Source organism: Pipistrellus kuhlii, unplaced genomic scaffold (assembly GCF_014108245.1).
Source record: "Pipistrellus kuhlii isolate mPipKuh1 unplaced genomic scaffold, mPipKuh1.p scaffold_m20_p_2, whole genome shotgun sequence".
In the NCBI taxonomy this organism is placed as follows: Eukaryota; Metazoa; Chordata; class Mammalia; order Chiroptera; family Vespertilionidae; genus Pipistrellus; species Pipistrellus kuhlii.
This window is the reverse complement of record NW_023425515.1, coordinates 132893391-132911109: the sequence shown is the minus strand read 5'-3', so window position 1 is coordinate 132911109 and position 17719 is coordinate 132893391. Positions and strand designations below refer to the sequence as shown.

At 36.9% G+C, this 17719-nt stretch overlaps 1 protein-coding gene across 9 annotated transcripts in view; it reads left to right on the top strand.

Moving 5' to 3' along the window:
* The window catches only part of PKN2 (protein kinase N2), a 143449-nt gene extending 125730 nt beyond the window's left edge, over positions 1 to 17719 (top strand). For 8 of the 9 annotated variants that reach the window (XM_036446881.2, XM_036446875.2, XM_036446880.2 and 5 more), the window contains 6 exons: positions 4410 to 4472; positions 6129 to 6205; positions 9788 to 9930; positions 15193 to 15300; positions 15480 to 15560; positions 15648 to 17719. In XM_036446881.2, coding sequence (XP_036302774.1) covers positions 4410 to 4472; positions 6129 to 6205; positions 9788 to 9930; positions 15193 to 15300; positions 15480 to 15560; positions 15648 to 15851 — 676 coding nt within the window. In that variant the 3' untranslated portion in view covers positions 15852 to 17719. Of the gene's footprint in view, positions 1 to 4409; positions 4473 to 6128; positions 6206 to 9787; positions 9931 to 15192; positions 15301 to 15479; positions 15561 to 15647 lie in introns of those variants that run through there. The other variant, XR_004989461.2, reaches the window with a different exon arrangement.

The window sequence follows — 17719 nt, the reverse complement described above, 5'->3', positions numbered from 1 at the left end:
AAGATGCAGGGGAGGGCAATTGTGAATAGTTAGGGGTGACCAAGCCAGCAGAGGAGGGCAGTTGGGGGAGACCAGGCCAACAGAGGAGGGCAGTTGGGGGAGACCAGGTCAGCAAGGGAGTGCAGTTGGGAGGGACTGGGACTGCAGGGGAAGACAGTTGAGGTGGGGGGAGGAGGGAGGCAGGCCTGCAGGGGAGAGCAGTTGAAGGGGACCAGGCCCGCAGGGGAGGGCAGTTTGGGGGGACCAGGCCTGCAGGGGAGGGCACTTAGAAGGGACCCAGGTCTGCAGGGGAGTGCAGTTGTGGGCGATCAGGCCAGCAGGTAGGGAACTTAGGGGTGACCCAGCCAGCAGAGGAGGGAAGTTGGGAGAGACCATGTCTGCAGGGGAGGGCAGTTGGGGGTACCAGGTCTAAAGGGGAAAGCTGTTAGGGGTGACCAGGCCTAAAGGGGAGGGCTGTTAGGGGTGACTGGGTGAGCAGGGGAAGGGAGTTAGGTGCCAGAAGGGGAGGGCAGTTTGGGGCATGCAGGCCTGCAGGGGAGGGCAGTTGTGGGGGGTCAGGCCTCAAGGGGAGGGCAGTTAGGGGTGACCAGGGCAGTTAGGGGTGACTGGGCCAGCAAGTGAGGGCAGTTAGGGGCAATTTAGCCAGCCAGGGAGCAGTTAGGCATAGATAAGGCTGGCAGGGGAGTGATTAGAGTTAATCAGGATGGAAGGCAGAAGTGGGTTAGGGGCAATCAGGCAGAGGCAGGTGAGCGGTTGGGAGCCAGTAGTCCTAGATTGTGAGAGGAATGTCTGACCACCTGATTGGGCCTAAACGGGCAGTTGGACATTCCTCAAGGTGTCCCAGATTGGAGAGAGTGCAGGCTGGGCTGAGGGACACCTCTCCCCATGCACGAATTTCATGCACCGGGCCTCTAGTGTATAAATAACCACCTTAGCATTTTAGAATCACATTTGTTCTAGTGGACCTTAGTTAAATCTTTTAAATTTTTGACAAGTATTTATATAAGATCTAATGTATTATCAAATAAATATTTCTAAATTCTTGCATATTACATTTTTCTTAAATTGTGTTCTATTTTGATAAAAATAAGTAAACACAGGCTTGGCCAGTTTAGTTCAGTGCATAGAGCATCAGGTCGCATACTGAAGGGTCAAGGGTTTGATTCTTGATCCCTGGCCTCCTCCTGGCACATGCAGTAGGCAATCTGTCAATGTGTCTCTTTCATATCAATGTTTCTGTTTCTTTGTCTCTTCCCTCTCTTTCATTCTCTCTCAAAAGATCAATGAAAAAATATTCTCAGGTGAGGATTAACAACGACGAAAATAAGTAAACACAAAACATAGCTATTTTATCTACATGTACATCTAACTGAATTTTAAAACTTTGAAGAACATTCACCAAACTGACAAGAATTGTTATCTCTATGGATGATAGTCACTTTGGGGTGAGATGGTAGATGAATAAATATAATGCTATGCCTTGGGGCAAGGGTATTCTATGTATTTGATAGAGAAAATATCCATGTTTTGCTTGTGTAGTTAAGAATTGACTCTCCTCCTAAGTATCTCCTAATAACCTATTTATTCTACACTGAAAACAGATCTACATTTTTTTAATTCACTCATTTATGTATTACTTGCCTCCTCATTCTGTATGCCTACCACATATCAGGCATTATGTTAGGCATCTATATATATAAAAGCCTAAGTGACCATTACAGCAGAACCAGTTACCATGATGTGCACTAACCACCGGGGGGCCAGATGCTCAATGCAGGAGTTGCCCCCTGGTGGTCAGTGTACTCCCACAGGGGGAACACTGCTCAGCCAGAAGCCAAGCAGCAGCAGCAAGCACAGCGGGCCGGGATGAGCATGAGCAGCAGGGCGCCTGGCCCCAGTTCAGGCTCCTCCCTGGCTGCCTTCCTCTTGGAGCACTGCTACATCTCTTGGGGGATGTCCAACTGCCAGTTTAGGCACAATACTCGCAGACCAGGCTGAAATCAGGCCTAAACCAGCAGTCGGACATCATCCCCCGGGGGATCCTGGATTGTGAAAGGGATGTCCAATTGCCAGTTTAGACCTTATTTCAATAGGCCAGGCTGAGATCGGGTCTAAACTGGCAGTCAGACATTCCCCGAGGAGTCCTGAATTGCAAGAGGGCATAGGCTGGGCTGACATTCAATGCAGGAGGAGGGGGTGCGTGTGTGTGTGGGGGCGGGGGGGGGGGGTATGTGTGCAGTGAGACCTGGAGGCACATGTTATGGCCCAGGGATCCCAGGAACCACAAGCCAAGAGCTTGTTTTCCAATAAAAAAATTTGGGAGAAGGGAAAGTGACTGGATGCCACCACTCTGGAAAGAGTGGCTCCTGGAGGGAAAAGCCTCCATAGGTGCCGCCTGGCCTGGCTGGTGTGCCATGATGGACCACGTACCAACCTTGGTGGTGCCCCCAAGTCCTTCGGCTCACAGCAACTCACCAGTGAGGTGTAGGAAGCACAGCCCCTCCTGCTCCAACAGCTGCTCCCCATCCTGCTCCACAGTGGACGCAGCGCTGCCTGGCCTGCACTGCATAAGCTACAGCTTCTGGCTTCCTACCCGCCCCTTTGTTTACTACATGCACTCAGGTGTGACTTCAGCCTCCTAGAACCACAGCATAGCCAGAGAATGGCAGGACTCAGCCACTAGGGGTGACTGGCCATTGATTTGGCCGTGTGTTTACATTTTTAGGAAAGCAGGGCAGCCTGCCCCTGCCACCTGCATCACCTTCTAGGCTAGAGAGACCCACTGATCTCTGTATTTCTCCTTTCCGGAATCAAAACCTCTTAGGGATGAGTGATCCCAGCGATGGCCCCAACAAACACTTGGTGTCACTGTCACAGACATTTCCAGTCATTACAGCCCATTCCTCAGCCCGCAGTGCCCTGCTCTACCCATTGCCACTCACCTGTCATCCCCTGAGGGCCACCTTAATGTGAGCAAGATCTCAAATGACCCCGTCCTTTTTTCTTTCTTCCTCTAAAAACCTTGCATTTTAAAAATACATATTTGATTAATTTCGGAGAGGGAAATAGAGATAAAAACATCAACGATGATAGAGAATCATTGATCAGCTGCCTCCTGCACATTTCAACTGGGGATTGAAATCTCCTGTGGTTCCTCTCTGGTAGACAGGCCACAATCAGTGGTGTGGGAATGAGAAGGAGGGGAGGCAGGGAACCGCATAGTGGCAATGCAGCAGCAAGGGAAGGAGGAGAGGGTGACCTGATCGGCCCTGATCGCCAGCCAGGCTTAAGGATCCCACCTGTGCACTAATTTCATGCAGAGTCAACAAATCTAAAGCCAAACTCATTTTCCCAGCACAACTTTTGACTACTATATATTTTTTTTACCTATTCATTACACTAAGAAGGAAACCTTGGGCGTCATCTTAAGCCTTCCTTTCCCTCATCCTCAACAGCCAATGAGACACTAAATCCTGTCATGCTAGTTTTAAAATTTCTCTTAAATCTATCATTACTTTCTCTTAGTTGGCACTACAATAAAGGTTCTCACAATTTCCATCTGTTCCATCCTAATGGCCTTATCTCTTATTTTCTCCTCTGGCTATCTACCTACTTTTACTCCAACCTGCATACTACTGTCAGAAACATCTAACACAAATCTGATTAAAATAGTTTGATTCTCTATCACAAAGAGAAAAGAAACTTAGTATCCATAATATCAAGACCCTTCACAAGCTGATCCCAAGCTTCTTTTCGGCCTTCTCTCTCGTTACTTCTCCATTCTTTACTTTAGCCATGGTAAACTTATTGTTTTCAAAAATATTATGCCTCTTACACCTCTATTTCTTTCCCTCTCAAGGGAATGCCCTATATTTCACCTTTGAAAGTTTTCTTCACTCTGTCCTTTTGCCCTTACAGCATATTGTAATTTCTTGTACAGGCCAGGCTGAGGGTCTACAGACCAGGTTGAAGGACTACAGTAGAAGCCATCAGACAAAGTTAATTAATGGCTTCCATTGCAGAGATCGTATTTTTTCTTTCATATGGATTTTTTATTTATTTGTTTGTTTATTTTGGTGACAGAGGAAGGGAGAGGAGAGAGAAACATTAATTGGTACCTCCATATGCACCCCTACTGGCGATCGAACCAGCAACCTTTTGGTGCACTGGCTAATCCTCAACCAACTGAGCCACAGCAGGCAGGGCTTGCTCCCTGTGTGCCTCCCTTCCCCCCCCTCCGCCCTCTAATATTTAATATTTAGCACATCTCTTACTATGTCTGGCATATAGTAAGGACTAAATAAATATTTGTGAAATTAGTTAACTATAGAAATCTGCTTTGAAGTATAAAAGTATAAACTAGGATTCAAGATCAGTGGAATTTATTAAACATTTATTTAATTTTTCAGATTTTATGCTGCATGTGTAGTTCTTGGGCTGCAGTATTTACATGAACACAAAATTGTTTATAGGTAAGTGAAGTTTTGATAATGGCTTACTTTGGTGTGTATTAGAATTAAAGATAATTAAGAAGGATCTTTTTGTTTAATCAGCTTCCTTAATTTTCTCTTTCATATAATAAGTGACCTCTCAAAAGTTAAATTCCAGGTTTGAAAGATACGGTTAACACAGTAATTATATGATGGACCTCTTTGTTCCTAAACCTCTGCCCATTGTGGAATTATAGTAGTCAAATTATAAGTCGGCCTCTGATAACACAGTTCCAACAATATTCATCCTGGTGAATATTTTACATTCAACTGCAGAAAACTTCTGTAAAACTAGTGCTGCTCAAAAATTTTTCATGTTAAGATAAGTAGCTTGTAGCAGAGTTTAAAGCATCATCTGCTGCTTCATTGAGTCTTGCTGTCAACCAAACAGTGTACTTTGGTGACAACTGATTTATATCTGGTGCAAGCTCCTTATCAAATCACAGAGCCAGAACAAATAGTGCATAGCCCAGCAACTAGTCTATGGGCCACACTTTGAATAGCATTGCTCTAGACCAGCGATTTTCAAACTTTTTCATCTCATGGCACACAAAAACTAATTGCTAAAATTCTATGGCATACCAAAAATATATTTTTTGCTAATCTGAATAATTTTGATTCATTCATACCAGATGGCTATTGTTGTATAGACTGTTGTCATTTTTTTATTGACAATCTAAGGGAAAAGAGGTTAGTGCCCTAACTAAACAATCAGGTATTGCATGCTTTAAAAATTCTTGCGGCACACCACTGGAAAATCACTGCTCTAGAGTAGGCAAATTATCAAAAGGCCATTCAGAATTAGGAGACTATAAACATTAGTTTACTCAAACTTCTAACAATATTTTCAAGGTAAAGGTATCCTCATGGTCCTGTTTTACTCACAGGATAAACTATTTTTAACTTAATTTGTAATCATTTAGTCTGGGTAGATAGTTTTTTCTTTATTTTGAATTATTCTCTTAGAAAGTTAAGCTTGCCCCCAATACCTTCTTTATACTGCTAGACATTTCTTTTTTATGGATGGTGTATAGGCAAACATTTAAACTCCTTTCATGTTTTTAAGTATATATTTAAATAGATAAAATATTATTTATTAAATACATTCTTGTTCTATATAACAGGAAAATTATTCAGAAACTATATTATGTAGAGTACTACAGCGTTTTTCAACCGCTGTTCCGTGCCGCGAGATGTTGCCTGGTGTGCCGTAGGTGCAGACAAGACAATTTTATAATTTTTCACTATTTTGTTTACTTAATATTTCATAATAAAGTAATTATAAAATACTTTCTTTGTGTTTATTTGATTCCTATTCAAGAGAATTACTTTATATATAGTCAATATAGGCACAGAGTTAAATTTTTTAACATTTTCTAATGGTGGTGTGCCTCGTGATTTTTTTCATGAAACAAGTGTGCCTTTGCCCAAAAAAGGTTAAAAAACACTGGAGTACTACATACAAATGGAAGAAAAATGAATGTTTCTAATATAGTATTTAAATCTCAAATCACAATTTGAAAAAGTTGTTTTTAGCAAAGAGAAAGTACAGCTCCTAATGGAATGACTTTTTTACTACATTTTCTAGTGATTTTAATGTGTGTTTTTTTTCTTTCTCATTTTTTTAATCCTGAACAGAGATTTGAAATTGGATAACTTATTGCTAGATACAGAAGGCTTTGTGAAAATTGCTGATTTTGGCCTTTGCAAAGAAGGTAATTGGACATTTTAAAGTTTCTTTTTGTAATATATTACTATTCCTTTGTACTTTGGTAGTTTTCAAGTTTGTCTATGGAAAGTAGAATGTATTTTTAACTTTAATTTATTCTTTATTAAAACATTATGGATTATTCATATCACCTAAATTGTCACATATTAAGAATTCTGTGGGTATGAATAAAGTTAGGTTTTCAGAAATCAGAGTATAAAACAAAGATTCTCTTTGTATGATTAATAATTCTATCACTATTCTATAAAAAAAAAAATTAGTTAAGCACCAAAGTTTTCACTATTCTGGGACTATGGAGTGAATTAAATAAAATAACTTCTATTTTCTTAAAACTTGTAACATTTTTAAAAAGGAAAATATATATATATATCAATAATCCTGTCTATATATTCAAAAGTAAATAAGTAAACTGGGAAAATTTGAATCCGAGGTAGCATAAGGAAGTGTACAGAGCCTGGACTTGTTTGCTTTGTATCTTTGGAGGAATTACTTTTAACCTCGTTGAGTATTTCCTCAGTTATAAAGTAAATATAATCCTCCTTGTTTAGGAGTATCATGAGAATTGGAGATAAGTATGTTACACAGTGCTTACTTAACATATGGTAAATAGGTATTCTTTCTTATCTTTACATTTAATACGTTGTATTGTAAGGAACATTATCTGTCTACCCCTCCACATTGGTAGCATCTTATTTCTTATTCAGCTTTGTTTCTATAGCATATAGGGTAATGCTTGGCAAATCTTAAGTATTCAGTGAATGTTCAATTAATAATTAGTTAGATGATGCCCTGGCTGGTGTTGCAAAGTGTTTAGAGCATCAACCTGCACACTGGAGGGACACAGTTTAAATCCAGGTCCAGGCACATACCTTGGCTGCAGGTTTCATATCTGCCCCCAGTTGGGGCGTATGTGTGAGGCAACCATTGATGTGTTTCTCTCACATATCTCCCTCTCTCTCTCTCTCTCTCAACATCAATAGAAAAAATGTCCTCACTCTTTGGGTGAGGAATAAAAATAATAATAATAATAATAATAATAAATAGTTAGATGAATGAACGAAAGAACAGATGGACTTTGTGAGTATATTACTGTCCATTAGTTACCCACTGACCTAATTACTGAATTCAATAAAAATGTTTTTCTCTTATTGGACTTCTCTGAATTGGACAATGTTGACTTAAATGTTTTTATTCTTCAGCATCTGTCCTTAGCCCATTGCTCTTCACTGCTAGTTTTTAACTAGCAATTACGTATTAACTAGAGGCCCAGTGCACAAAATTCATGCACCGGGTGGGGGGTTTCCCTCAGCCCAACCTGCACCCTCTCACAATCTGAGACCGCTGGCTCCTAACTGCTCACCTGCCTGCCTGCCTGATTGCCCCTAACCGAATCTGCTGGCCTGATCACTGCCTCACCATTCCCATGCCGGCTTTATGGCCCCAACTGCCCTTCCCTGTCGTCCTGATCACCCCTAACCACCACTGCCTCGACCTGTGGCTTTGTCTAGAAAGAAGTCAGATATCTGAAAGATGGCTGGTTGACCCAGTCTAATTAGCATATTACCCTTTTATTAGGATAGATGATTCCCAAATCTATTATTTCCCTTCCTAACATATATATTCAGCTGTCTACTAGACAGCTCTACTAGAATAGTCAATAAGTATCTTAAATGCTATAAAAATAATTGTTTCTTTTCCTCCGATAGTCTAGTTCCGTGGTCGGCAGACTGTGGCTTGCGAGCCACGTGCGGCTCTTCGTCCCCTTAAATGTGGCTCTTCCATGGCCTGGGCGAGTATTTTGAAGAAGTGGTATTAGAAGAAGTTTAAGTTTAAAAAATTGGGCTCTCAAAAGGAATTTCGATGGTTGTACTGTTGATATCTGGCCCTGTTGACTCATAAGTTTGCCGACCACTGGTCTAGTTCAGTTGATGGTGCCACAGTCCTCTCAGTCTCCCAGGTTGAAAATGTGGAGTTTTCCTGAACTCTGTCCTCTTCTCTACTCTCCATCCATTTAGTCATCAAATTGTGTTGACATCTGTATATACTTGTTTTTCTCCAATTTCCTGTAAGCTCCTTGAAAGAATTGTGTCTTATTCTCATTTTTATGTCCCCACCACTTGGCATGGATGCCCAGAATATAATAGGTATTCTGAAAGTATTTATTCAATAAGCAGACTAATTAAATATATATTTCTCATTGTCATAAAAATAGACATAGTACATTATATAATAATAGCTAGCCATTTTTGAGCACTTACAGTGTGCCAAGCACTTTGTTTCATATGCTTCATATCCTGTTAAATTATAACTATCTTACGAAAATTGGTGATCCAGCTGAGGAAAACAGACTTTGAGGTAAGACAGCTTTCCCATGCTCTCATGGCTAATAAATGGCAAAGCCAGTTTTTAAACCCAGATCTTTATGACTCCGGAGCCTGATGTTAACTACTTAACTAGAGTTCTACCAATTTGAAGTCTTAGATATTTAAATTTAAATTTATCAGAATGAATGAAATATAACTGTATTAGTATAAAAGACATGATATACAGTATATACATTACATTAAAATATTAAGATTTTATAATATTACCATTTAAAAATTAAGAGGAAGAAGTTAGAGTAGTTTTGTGCCAAAAGTATTAACGTGTTTTAGTTGTGTGATCAGGGCACAGAATAAAAATAAAGAAATTAGTTCTGTTTCCATCTTTGTTAACTTTTTCCTAATCTTGGCCAAGGCATTTAAAAGGATTGTGTAGAACTTATATAGATATTATATCAACTCTTTTTACAAGTAACACTTTTGAAGAAAAAGTAATATGACCAATGTTCAATAAAATTTGCAAACATTTCTCACTCTTTAAGTCTTGGTCTTAAAGGGTATAATTAAGTTAATCTCAAATAAAACTTATAACCTTATTTGAGAATTCAGTTCTTATAAATGCAGACCTTTTTGTATTTAGAATTGAGGTCTTTTCATTTAAGTTCTCTCATAAGAAAACAATTATGAGCTTTTAATACTTCAGGATACATTGAGACATCTTCAATATGTAGAATGTATAGTTGATTAAATAAATTGTGATAGGGAACATATATTTGAAAACCAGTTAGCTAAAAATATTGGTACCATATTTCTATATTATGTAACACATTTGGTGAACTCTTGATTTTCCAAGTGTTTGCTTTTGTGGTATTTTCCAAACTATACTTAATGTTATTTTTATTCAATATAATGAAGTAAATAAACTTACTAAAAAGATTGATTTGAAAAAAATGATAAAATTTGAAATTCACAGTCAGTTTCTATTGTTGTCACTTGTAATGACAAGAAAGAGAAAATAAGTAAATAAAGTAAAATTTTTTTACCATTTGATTAAATAATAAGGTTGCTATTTAGCATAGTTTTCTCAATAACAACCTTTAACATTTTCTTTAAAAGTCTTTGGTATATCTTGACTTTGGTCACCATGCACTAATGTGCAACTTTAATTTTGCTGCTTAATGATATCTTCTGATTTTCATTCAAGATCTTTTCTTTGCTAACAAATATTTAAATTTTACCTTTTTCAGGAATGGGATATGGTGATAGAACAAGCACATTTTGTGGCACTCCTGAATTTCTTGCCCCAGAAGTATTAACAGAAACATCTTATACAAGGGCTGTAGATTGGTGGGGCCTTGGTGTACTAATATATGAAATGCTTGTCGGAGAGGTAAGCAGTATAAAGTAGTGAGAAAGAAAAAAAGAAAGATGATTGAAAGAACAAAGCATGTCATTTATTTATAAAACTACTTAATGTGTCTCATGCATAAGTGGAACTTAAGTTTTATAAATATTTATAATGTACTAATAATTAACTATGATTCTATATTACCTTCACTGTCTTTTTTAGATTTTTATGTCATCTATGGAATGCATTACCAGTATTTTGAAAGTAGTTTCTTGTATTTTGGTATTGCTATGGTATGATTCTAAGATATAATATAACTGAATATTTCATAGGGAATAGAATAACAGGAAAACTAGTAATAAACTGAATGTCCTATATACCAGTAAAGAAAAGTCAGCTATACTTTCATCAAAAACAGTATAGCAGTCTTGAAAAGATTGACTTTCTTTTTTTATATGTATAATTTTTTTTTAATTAAGGTATTACATATGTGTCCTTATCCCCAACTCATGCCCTCAGCCCCCTGGTATCTGTGTCCTTTGGTTAGGCTTATTATATGCATGTACTTAAGTCCTTTGATTGATCTCTGCCACTTTCTCTCCCCTCCCCTCCCTTCCCTCTGAGGATTGAAGGTCTGATCTATACTTCTGTGTCTCAGGATCTTTTAGTTCATCAGTTTATGTTCATTGTATTCCACAAATGAGTGAGATCATGTAATATTTATCTTTCTCTGGCTTATTTCACTTAGCACTGTGGTGGGCAAACTGCGGCTCTCGAGCCACATGCAGCTCTTTGTCCCTTTGAGTGTGGCTCTGCCACAAAATACCACGGCCTGGGCGAGTCTATTCTGAAGAAGTGGCTTTAGAAGAAGTTTAAGTTTAAAAAGTTTGGTTCTCAAAAGAAATTTCAATCGTTGTTCTGTTGATATTTGACTCTGTAGACTAATGAGTTTGCCGACCACTGGCTTAGCATAATACTCTCCAGTTCCATCCATGCTGTTGCAAATGGTAAGAATTTCTTCTTTTTTTCACAGTGTAGTATTCCGATGTGTAGATGTAACACCATTTTTTAATCCACTCTTCTGCTGATGGGCACTTAGACTGTTTCCAAATCTTAGCTATGGTGAATTGTGCTGCTATGAACATAGGGGTGCATATATCCTTTCTGATCGGTGGTTCTAGTTTCTTGCGATATATTCCTAAAAGTGGGATAACTGGGTCAAATGGGAGTTCCATTTTTAGTTTTTTGAGGAAACTCCCTACTGTTCTCCACAGTGGCTGCACCAGTCTGCATTCCCACCAGCAGTGCATGAGGGTTCCTTTTTCTTGGCATCCTGGCCAGCACTGGCCATTTGTTGATTTGTTGATGATAGCCATTCTGACAAGTGTGAGATGGTACGGCATTGTTGTTTTGATTTGCATCTCTAAGGTGATTTGAACATGTTTTCATATGTCTCTTGGCCTTCCTTATGTCTTCTTTAGGTCCATTGCTCATTTTTTAATTGTTGTTTATCTTCCTTTTATTCAAGTTCCCTGTAAATGTTGGAGATTAAACCCTTATCTGTGATAACCTTAGAAAATCTGTTCTCCCATGAAGTGGGCTTTCTTGTTGTTTTGTTGATGGTTTCTTTTGCTGTACAAAAGCTTTTCATTTTGATGTGGTCCCATTTGCTTATTTTCTCTTTAGTTTCCATTGCCCTAGGAGTTATATTGGTGAAGAAATTGCTTCAGCATATGTCTGAGATTTTGCTGCCTGTGGATTCCTCTAGTATTTTTATGGTTTCCCTTCTTATGTTTAAGTCCTTTATCCATTTTGAGTCTATTTTTGTGTATGGTGTAAGTTGGTGGTCTAGTTTCTTTCTTTCTTTTCTTTCTTTTCTTTTTTTTCTGGCTTGTATCTGTTCAATTTTCCCAACACCATTTATTGAAGAGACTGTCTTGAGTCCATTTTATGTTCATGCCTCCTTTGTCAAATAGTAATTGAGCATAGTGGTTTGGGTCAATTTCTGGGTTCTCTGTTCCATTCCATTGATCAATGTCTTTTCTTGTGCCAGTACCAGAAAAAATTAACTTTCTTACTGTTTTCTTTAGATTAACTAGAAGTACATTTCTGGGGATTACTTAGTTGTTCACTGAAATTTTGCCACTGAGGAAATAGTGAGTTATATCTAATAAATAAAGCAGTAGTAAGAGACTAATCTGTTTTAGTTATAAATTGTTGGCTGTGATAAATTAGGGTGGAATTGGGGAAAAGTCAATATTTAGATAAGTAATTGAAAACTACTTAGAGAATCTTGATCTCAAGATGCAAGAAAATTTATCTTTTGAGATTGGTTCATTGTTCTACAGTTTCTCTGGTGCCAACAACCTTCCTTGTACAATACATTCTTGGCATAAATAAATGAATGAAAGAATGACCAAATTATTGAATGTCAAAAATTTCTAAAATTTTTTTCTGTGATTGTCATTAGTGGCACTTACTCAAAGAAATAAAAATAAATTATTTCAGTTCATCCAAACAGCATTGGAGTGAATACTTAGAAAAAGAGGGAAAGAAATAGCTAATTAAAAGGCTTATGTGATAGGTACTATTCTGTGTGCTTTATAAATTTTAGCGTATTTAATTTTTCAGCAACCTTTAATAAGCTCAATATTAATTTACATTTATTTTCAGATAAATGAAAACAGAACTTGAGTAACTTGCTTAAAGTCTCACAGCTGTCAGGGGGTAGGACTTTCATTTTAAACCTGGTTTTCTGGAAACCATTATATTTTGCTATCTGCAGGATAGGGTATTAAATCTACCTAACCTTGTTTCTGTCCTAAGACCGATGGTTCAGGACTGAATTTTTTACCCCTATTTAAAAAAGTGCTATATGCTGTTTTAAGATGGAAAGATGTTTTTTATCCCTAATCCAGGGTGATCTTTACTTTCTAAGAGAGACAGAGTATGTATTCATGATAGTTGTTTCTGTGAACTCTGGCATACTTAAAATCTTTTTAAAGTAACATATTTGTTGCTTTGTGTTGTTTTTTAAGTGTAGCATTCAGATACATATGAAATTTAAGTTACTAAAAATTTTATGCTTGCTTAAAATTTACCCTCCATTTTAGAGATGACATGCAAAAAAAAATAAGTTTATTGCAAAATAATAGAGAATTAAGAGCCAATTGATTCTATTTCCTCCTATTCTAAAGTGACTAGTAGATAGGCATTGTACAAGTGAGGAAGCTATTGTTCCATATTTTTTAAAAAGAGCTTCTAATTAACTAAACTCTTAAGACAATGGAGCTAGCTATTCCTTCAGAATTTTTTCAAAATTTCATTTATTTTTAACACCTCCATAAGAAGATAGTTGGGAAAAGAACTAAACTTAAAACTCATCAATATGCTTTATAATTTTATAGCATTGGTGAAATTTTAGCAATAACATTTTTTAAACTATTATAAGAGTGAGGTTGGCTGAAGTTTATATCTGATTTATCTATTATTTACAAAGAATTGAAAACTCCCTAAACATATCATGCATATTCAAATTTGTATTTGAAAAATCTTAATTATTGGAAGTATTACAGATGTCCCCTTTTTCCTCCACATTGACCTCTTCTAGCCTGCCCCCATCCCTCCCTACCTCCACCCCAGGGCCTTCACCACCCCATTGTCTGTATCCATTCTTTGGTTGATCTCTTCCCATCTACCCCTACCCTCCCTCTGAGATCAACAGTCTGTTCCATGCTTCCGTGTTTCTGGATCTACTTTGTTCATCAGTTTATTTTGTTCGTTAGATTCCACATATGAGTGAGATCATGTGATACTTGTTTTGAAGTTTTATTTGTACAAGTTTTGAAGCTGATAAAACTACAGAAATAAACTAATGAATGTACCAGGTTTCCTTTCCCTGTGCCAAATGGGTTATACATACTGGAGTAGATACTTGACAGCTGAACAGCTTACTGCATTTTTATATGTGTTTAAAACACATTTGTGTGTTTTGTTGTTAGCTTATAATCTGTTTGAAGAAACAAAGAACTTTAATATCTTAACAAATATGAAGATAAACTTTTACTTATAGAGTGACATTTTTAAACACAAAGTTGACTAATTAAGTCAACAAAAGTACTTTTATTACCACTTGAAGTTCTGATTGCATATCCTTGTGAAAGAATTTTTCCCTGACTTCATTCCTGAAAGAAATTATATTATCCCATATAGTAGGTATTTGATTTATGTATTTTGAATGAATGAATGAATAAACTGAAGTTTTGATAACTAAAAGGTTTGAAATTACATATGCACAGTAGCATGTGCAGCTCAGCTCCAGGAAGTTGGGTTCTGAATTCATTTTCACAGATTCCTCAGGTCAAAGATCCCTATTATTCCATTGATCCTTGGAATTACTGCTTGGTTCTTAGTCTTTCATAACTTATAGGAGGCGAGCAATCAATTCTAAACTATCTGAAATTCTGAGGTGATAAGCCATATTGTATAACCACATTAACATGGTTGAGAGTTTATCCCTTTGATATCAAATAGACATACCAAATGTAATATAACTACTTTTTTTATGACTCAGAGTCATTATTATCATTCTTAAAGATTATTATCTAAATGTTTCCCACTATGTAGTAGGTACTTAAAAGATTTGCTGTCTGGCCAGATAAATGAATAAATAAATGAAATAAAATGGAATGAAATAAAAAATTATATTAGGCTAGAGGCCCGGTACACAAAATCTGTGCATGGGAATGGTGGGGCAGGGAGTCCCTCAGCCCAGGCTGCACCCTTTCGCAGTCTGCGAGCCTCGGGAGATGTCCAACTGCCAGCTTAGGCCTGCTCCTCACATGGGCCTAAGCTGGCAATAGGACACTCTTAGCTGCCATGGAGGTGGGAGAGGCTACCGCCACTGTGCTCGCCAGCCATGAGCTTGGCTCAGGGCTTATGGCTGAGCAGCACTCCCCCTGGTGGTCAGTGAATGGTCAGTGAGCATCATAGCGATGGTCGTTCCACCATTCAGTCTATTTACATATTAGCCTTTTATTATATAGGATTAATTGACCAAATTTATTCAGATCTGTGAAATAAATTTAAGGAAGATTTCAGAAAGTATATGGTGTGTCCTCTGGGCAATAGATATATGTCTGTTGTAGCTTCTTTGGTCCTTGTGTGTGTGGTGTTTTTTATTTATGTAGTTTTTTTTTTTTGTTTTGTTTATTTCACTACCTGGTTCTTGCTATTGCTTTGGATTGGTATAAGATTTCACTATATTGAAAATTATTTTGACTTACTCAGATATATTTCTTCTAGTCTCCCTTTCCTGGTGATGATGAAGAGGAGGTTTTTGACAGTATTGTAAATGATGAAGTAAGGTATCCAAGGTTCTTATCTACAGAAGCCATTTCCATAATGAGAAGGGTAAGAATTAATAGTTTATAAACTATTTAAATTTTTTATATTGAAAGACTAGAAGTTCTTTTTCGGTTCATACATGCATGATTTAGACAAACACATAAAAAGAAATCTAAATCTTTGTAGGTTATGAGAATCTTTATTAATGAAGTTTTATTTTACTTTTTAACTCTATGTTGTGTTAGCTATTAAGAAGAAATCCTGAGAGGCGCCTTGGAGCTGGTGAGAAAGATGCAGAGGATGTTAAAAAGCACCCATTTTTCCGAGTAAGTATGAAAGTTTAGAATTTTTTCTGAAATTATAGCCATTAGGAGTAGGAAACTAAACTGGACATTTTATATTTTGTAATTCAGCTAATCGATTGGAGTGCTCTGATGGACAAAAAAGTAAAGCCGCCATTTGTACCTACCATTCGAGGACGGGAAGATGTTAGTAACTTTGATGATGAATTTACCTCAGAAGTACCTATTCTGACTCCACCTCGAGAACCAAGGATACTTTCAGAAGAGGAGCAAGAAATGTTCAGAGATTTTGACTACATTGCTGATTGGTGTTAAGTTCCTACCCACTGTGAAATCAAGCAGACTGACTACAAGATGACCTCTTAAAAATAGCAACTCTTCATTTGCTCTCTGTGCCACCAGTAGCTTCTGAGTCTTTTTTTTTTTTTTTTTTTTTTTTTTTAACACATGAAGATTTGTTTTAAAGTACTTCTAATATCTTCTGAAAAGTAGCTTCTTGATGTATTCTCAATGTAAATCTGAGCACTGGAAACAGTTTCATGAAGTTTAAGCTGAATGAACATCAGGTGTGAAAATCTCTCACAAATGAATACTTTTGGATCAATATTCTTTTTAAAAAAACACACAAATATGCCCTTCTATAGTCCCTAGTTTGGCTGTATGTCTGCCTGCCTTAAGTGGAAGGAAAATGAATCAGTTAACTTGACTTAGCTGAATTTTTTAAATGAAAAAAGGGCTTGGGATGCTGTTACTAGTCAGACATATGATTCTGTTTGAATAAGGCAAATGCTCTTATTTTTTTAAAGAAATAACTGAAATATTAAAAAAAAAGTAGTGGTAGTTAGTGCTCATTTTTAGGCCTTTTTTAATGAAATGAATTTATGTCTTGTTTTATAAATTTTTTATATTTATTAGGAGAAAACTTTTATTGCCTTATCTTTACCAACCATTTAACAGGACCTCACAGCTTTTCAACAGAGCTACTTGCCAAACACTTGTTTATTAAACCATGAAATGAACAAGAACAACTAAATATCAGCATTTACTTAAAATGTTAAGAATGAGAATTTCTGATTAGCCTGAACCAAGATACTGTGTTACCTATATGCATTCCCAAAGTCTAGACACTCAGCATGTTCAGTCATACCTTCCTCCAAAATCAGTGAACTCATTACTGCTTCTTTTGATATTCATTGTACATTTATCAACATAGTTCATCTTGTTCTTGTGTCTACTGTAGAAGGGAACTATTTCTTTGTTAAAACCTAGGGGTTATCATTGTATACATGCTGTGAACATGTATATGTGCAAGTTGTAATGTATTCTATGTTGGTTTATTATTTAATTTCACCACTTCATCACTTTTGTACAGTGGCCAAGCAGACACCTCAAACTCCCGCATTTGTTAAGTGCATTTGTACATTTTAGGCCACTAGATCCAGATTTTATATTGGCAGTTACTAAGGGCAAAAGCAATATATTGTAACAGAATGTATAAATATTTTTGATAAAACAGTCTATATTTTATAAAAATTATAACACTAAAGCTGTACCTCAAAAGTCTCAAAAATAATTTGATCAAGTACTTTTTACAACTCTTCAGAGGATCCTTTCGTGGTTTTTTGAATGCTCTTATAGAAAAGTCTTTTTTGTAAGCCATGACTTTTCCATTTGCCTGGAGTTTTGGATATTTTTGTTTGTTCATTTGTTTTTCCCTTCCAGTCCATGTCTTCATTGTTTTTCCTTAGTTCAATAATAACATATTTGATTCTGTGCTTAGCATATTAGGGTCATCATACCTCAGGAATAGCAAGTTATTAACTGAACATTCTGAATTAACCGTTTACCATTTAATCACAGTGGTCTCATGTCTTAAAAACTGTTCAATTTTAAATCATGAGAAACATGAAAGCAGAGACTTGAGCTAAAAACATTTATAAATATTTCAGCCTTGCCAGAGGGTGTTAGCATGTTCTTGCTGTATTCTGAGAATAATTCAAATGGTTCAGAGATAATTTATATTTCCTTTCAAGTTGATTATCACCCAAGATCCTTTGGGAGATAATCATCTAGAAGGAGCAATATGTTGTTTCAAGTTATTTTTAAATGCCAGTTGACTTTTGGTAAAGGACAATAGAGGATCTTAGCTTAATTGCCTGGCTTTAAACAGTATTAACACATTT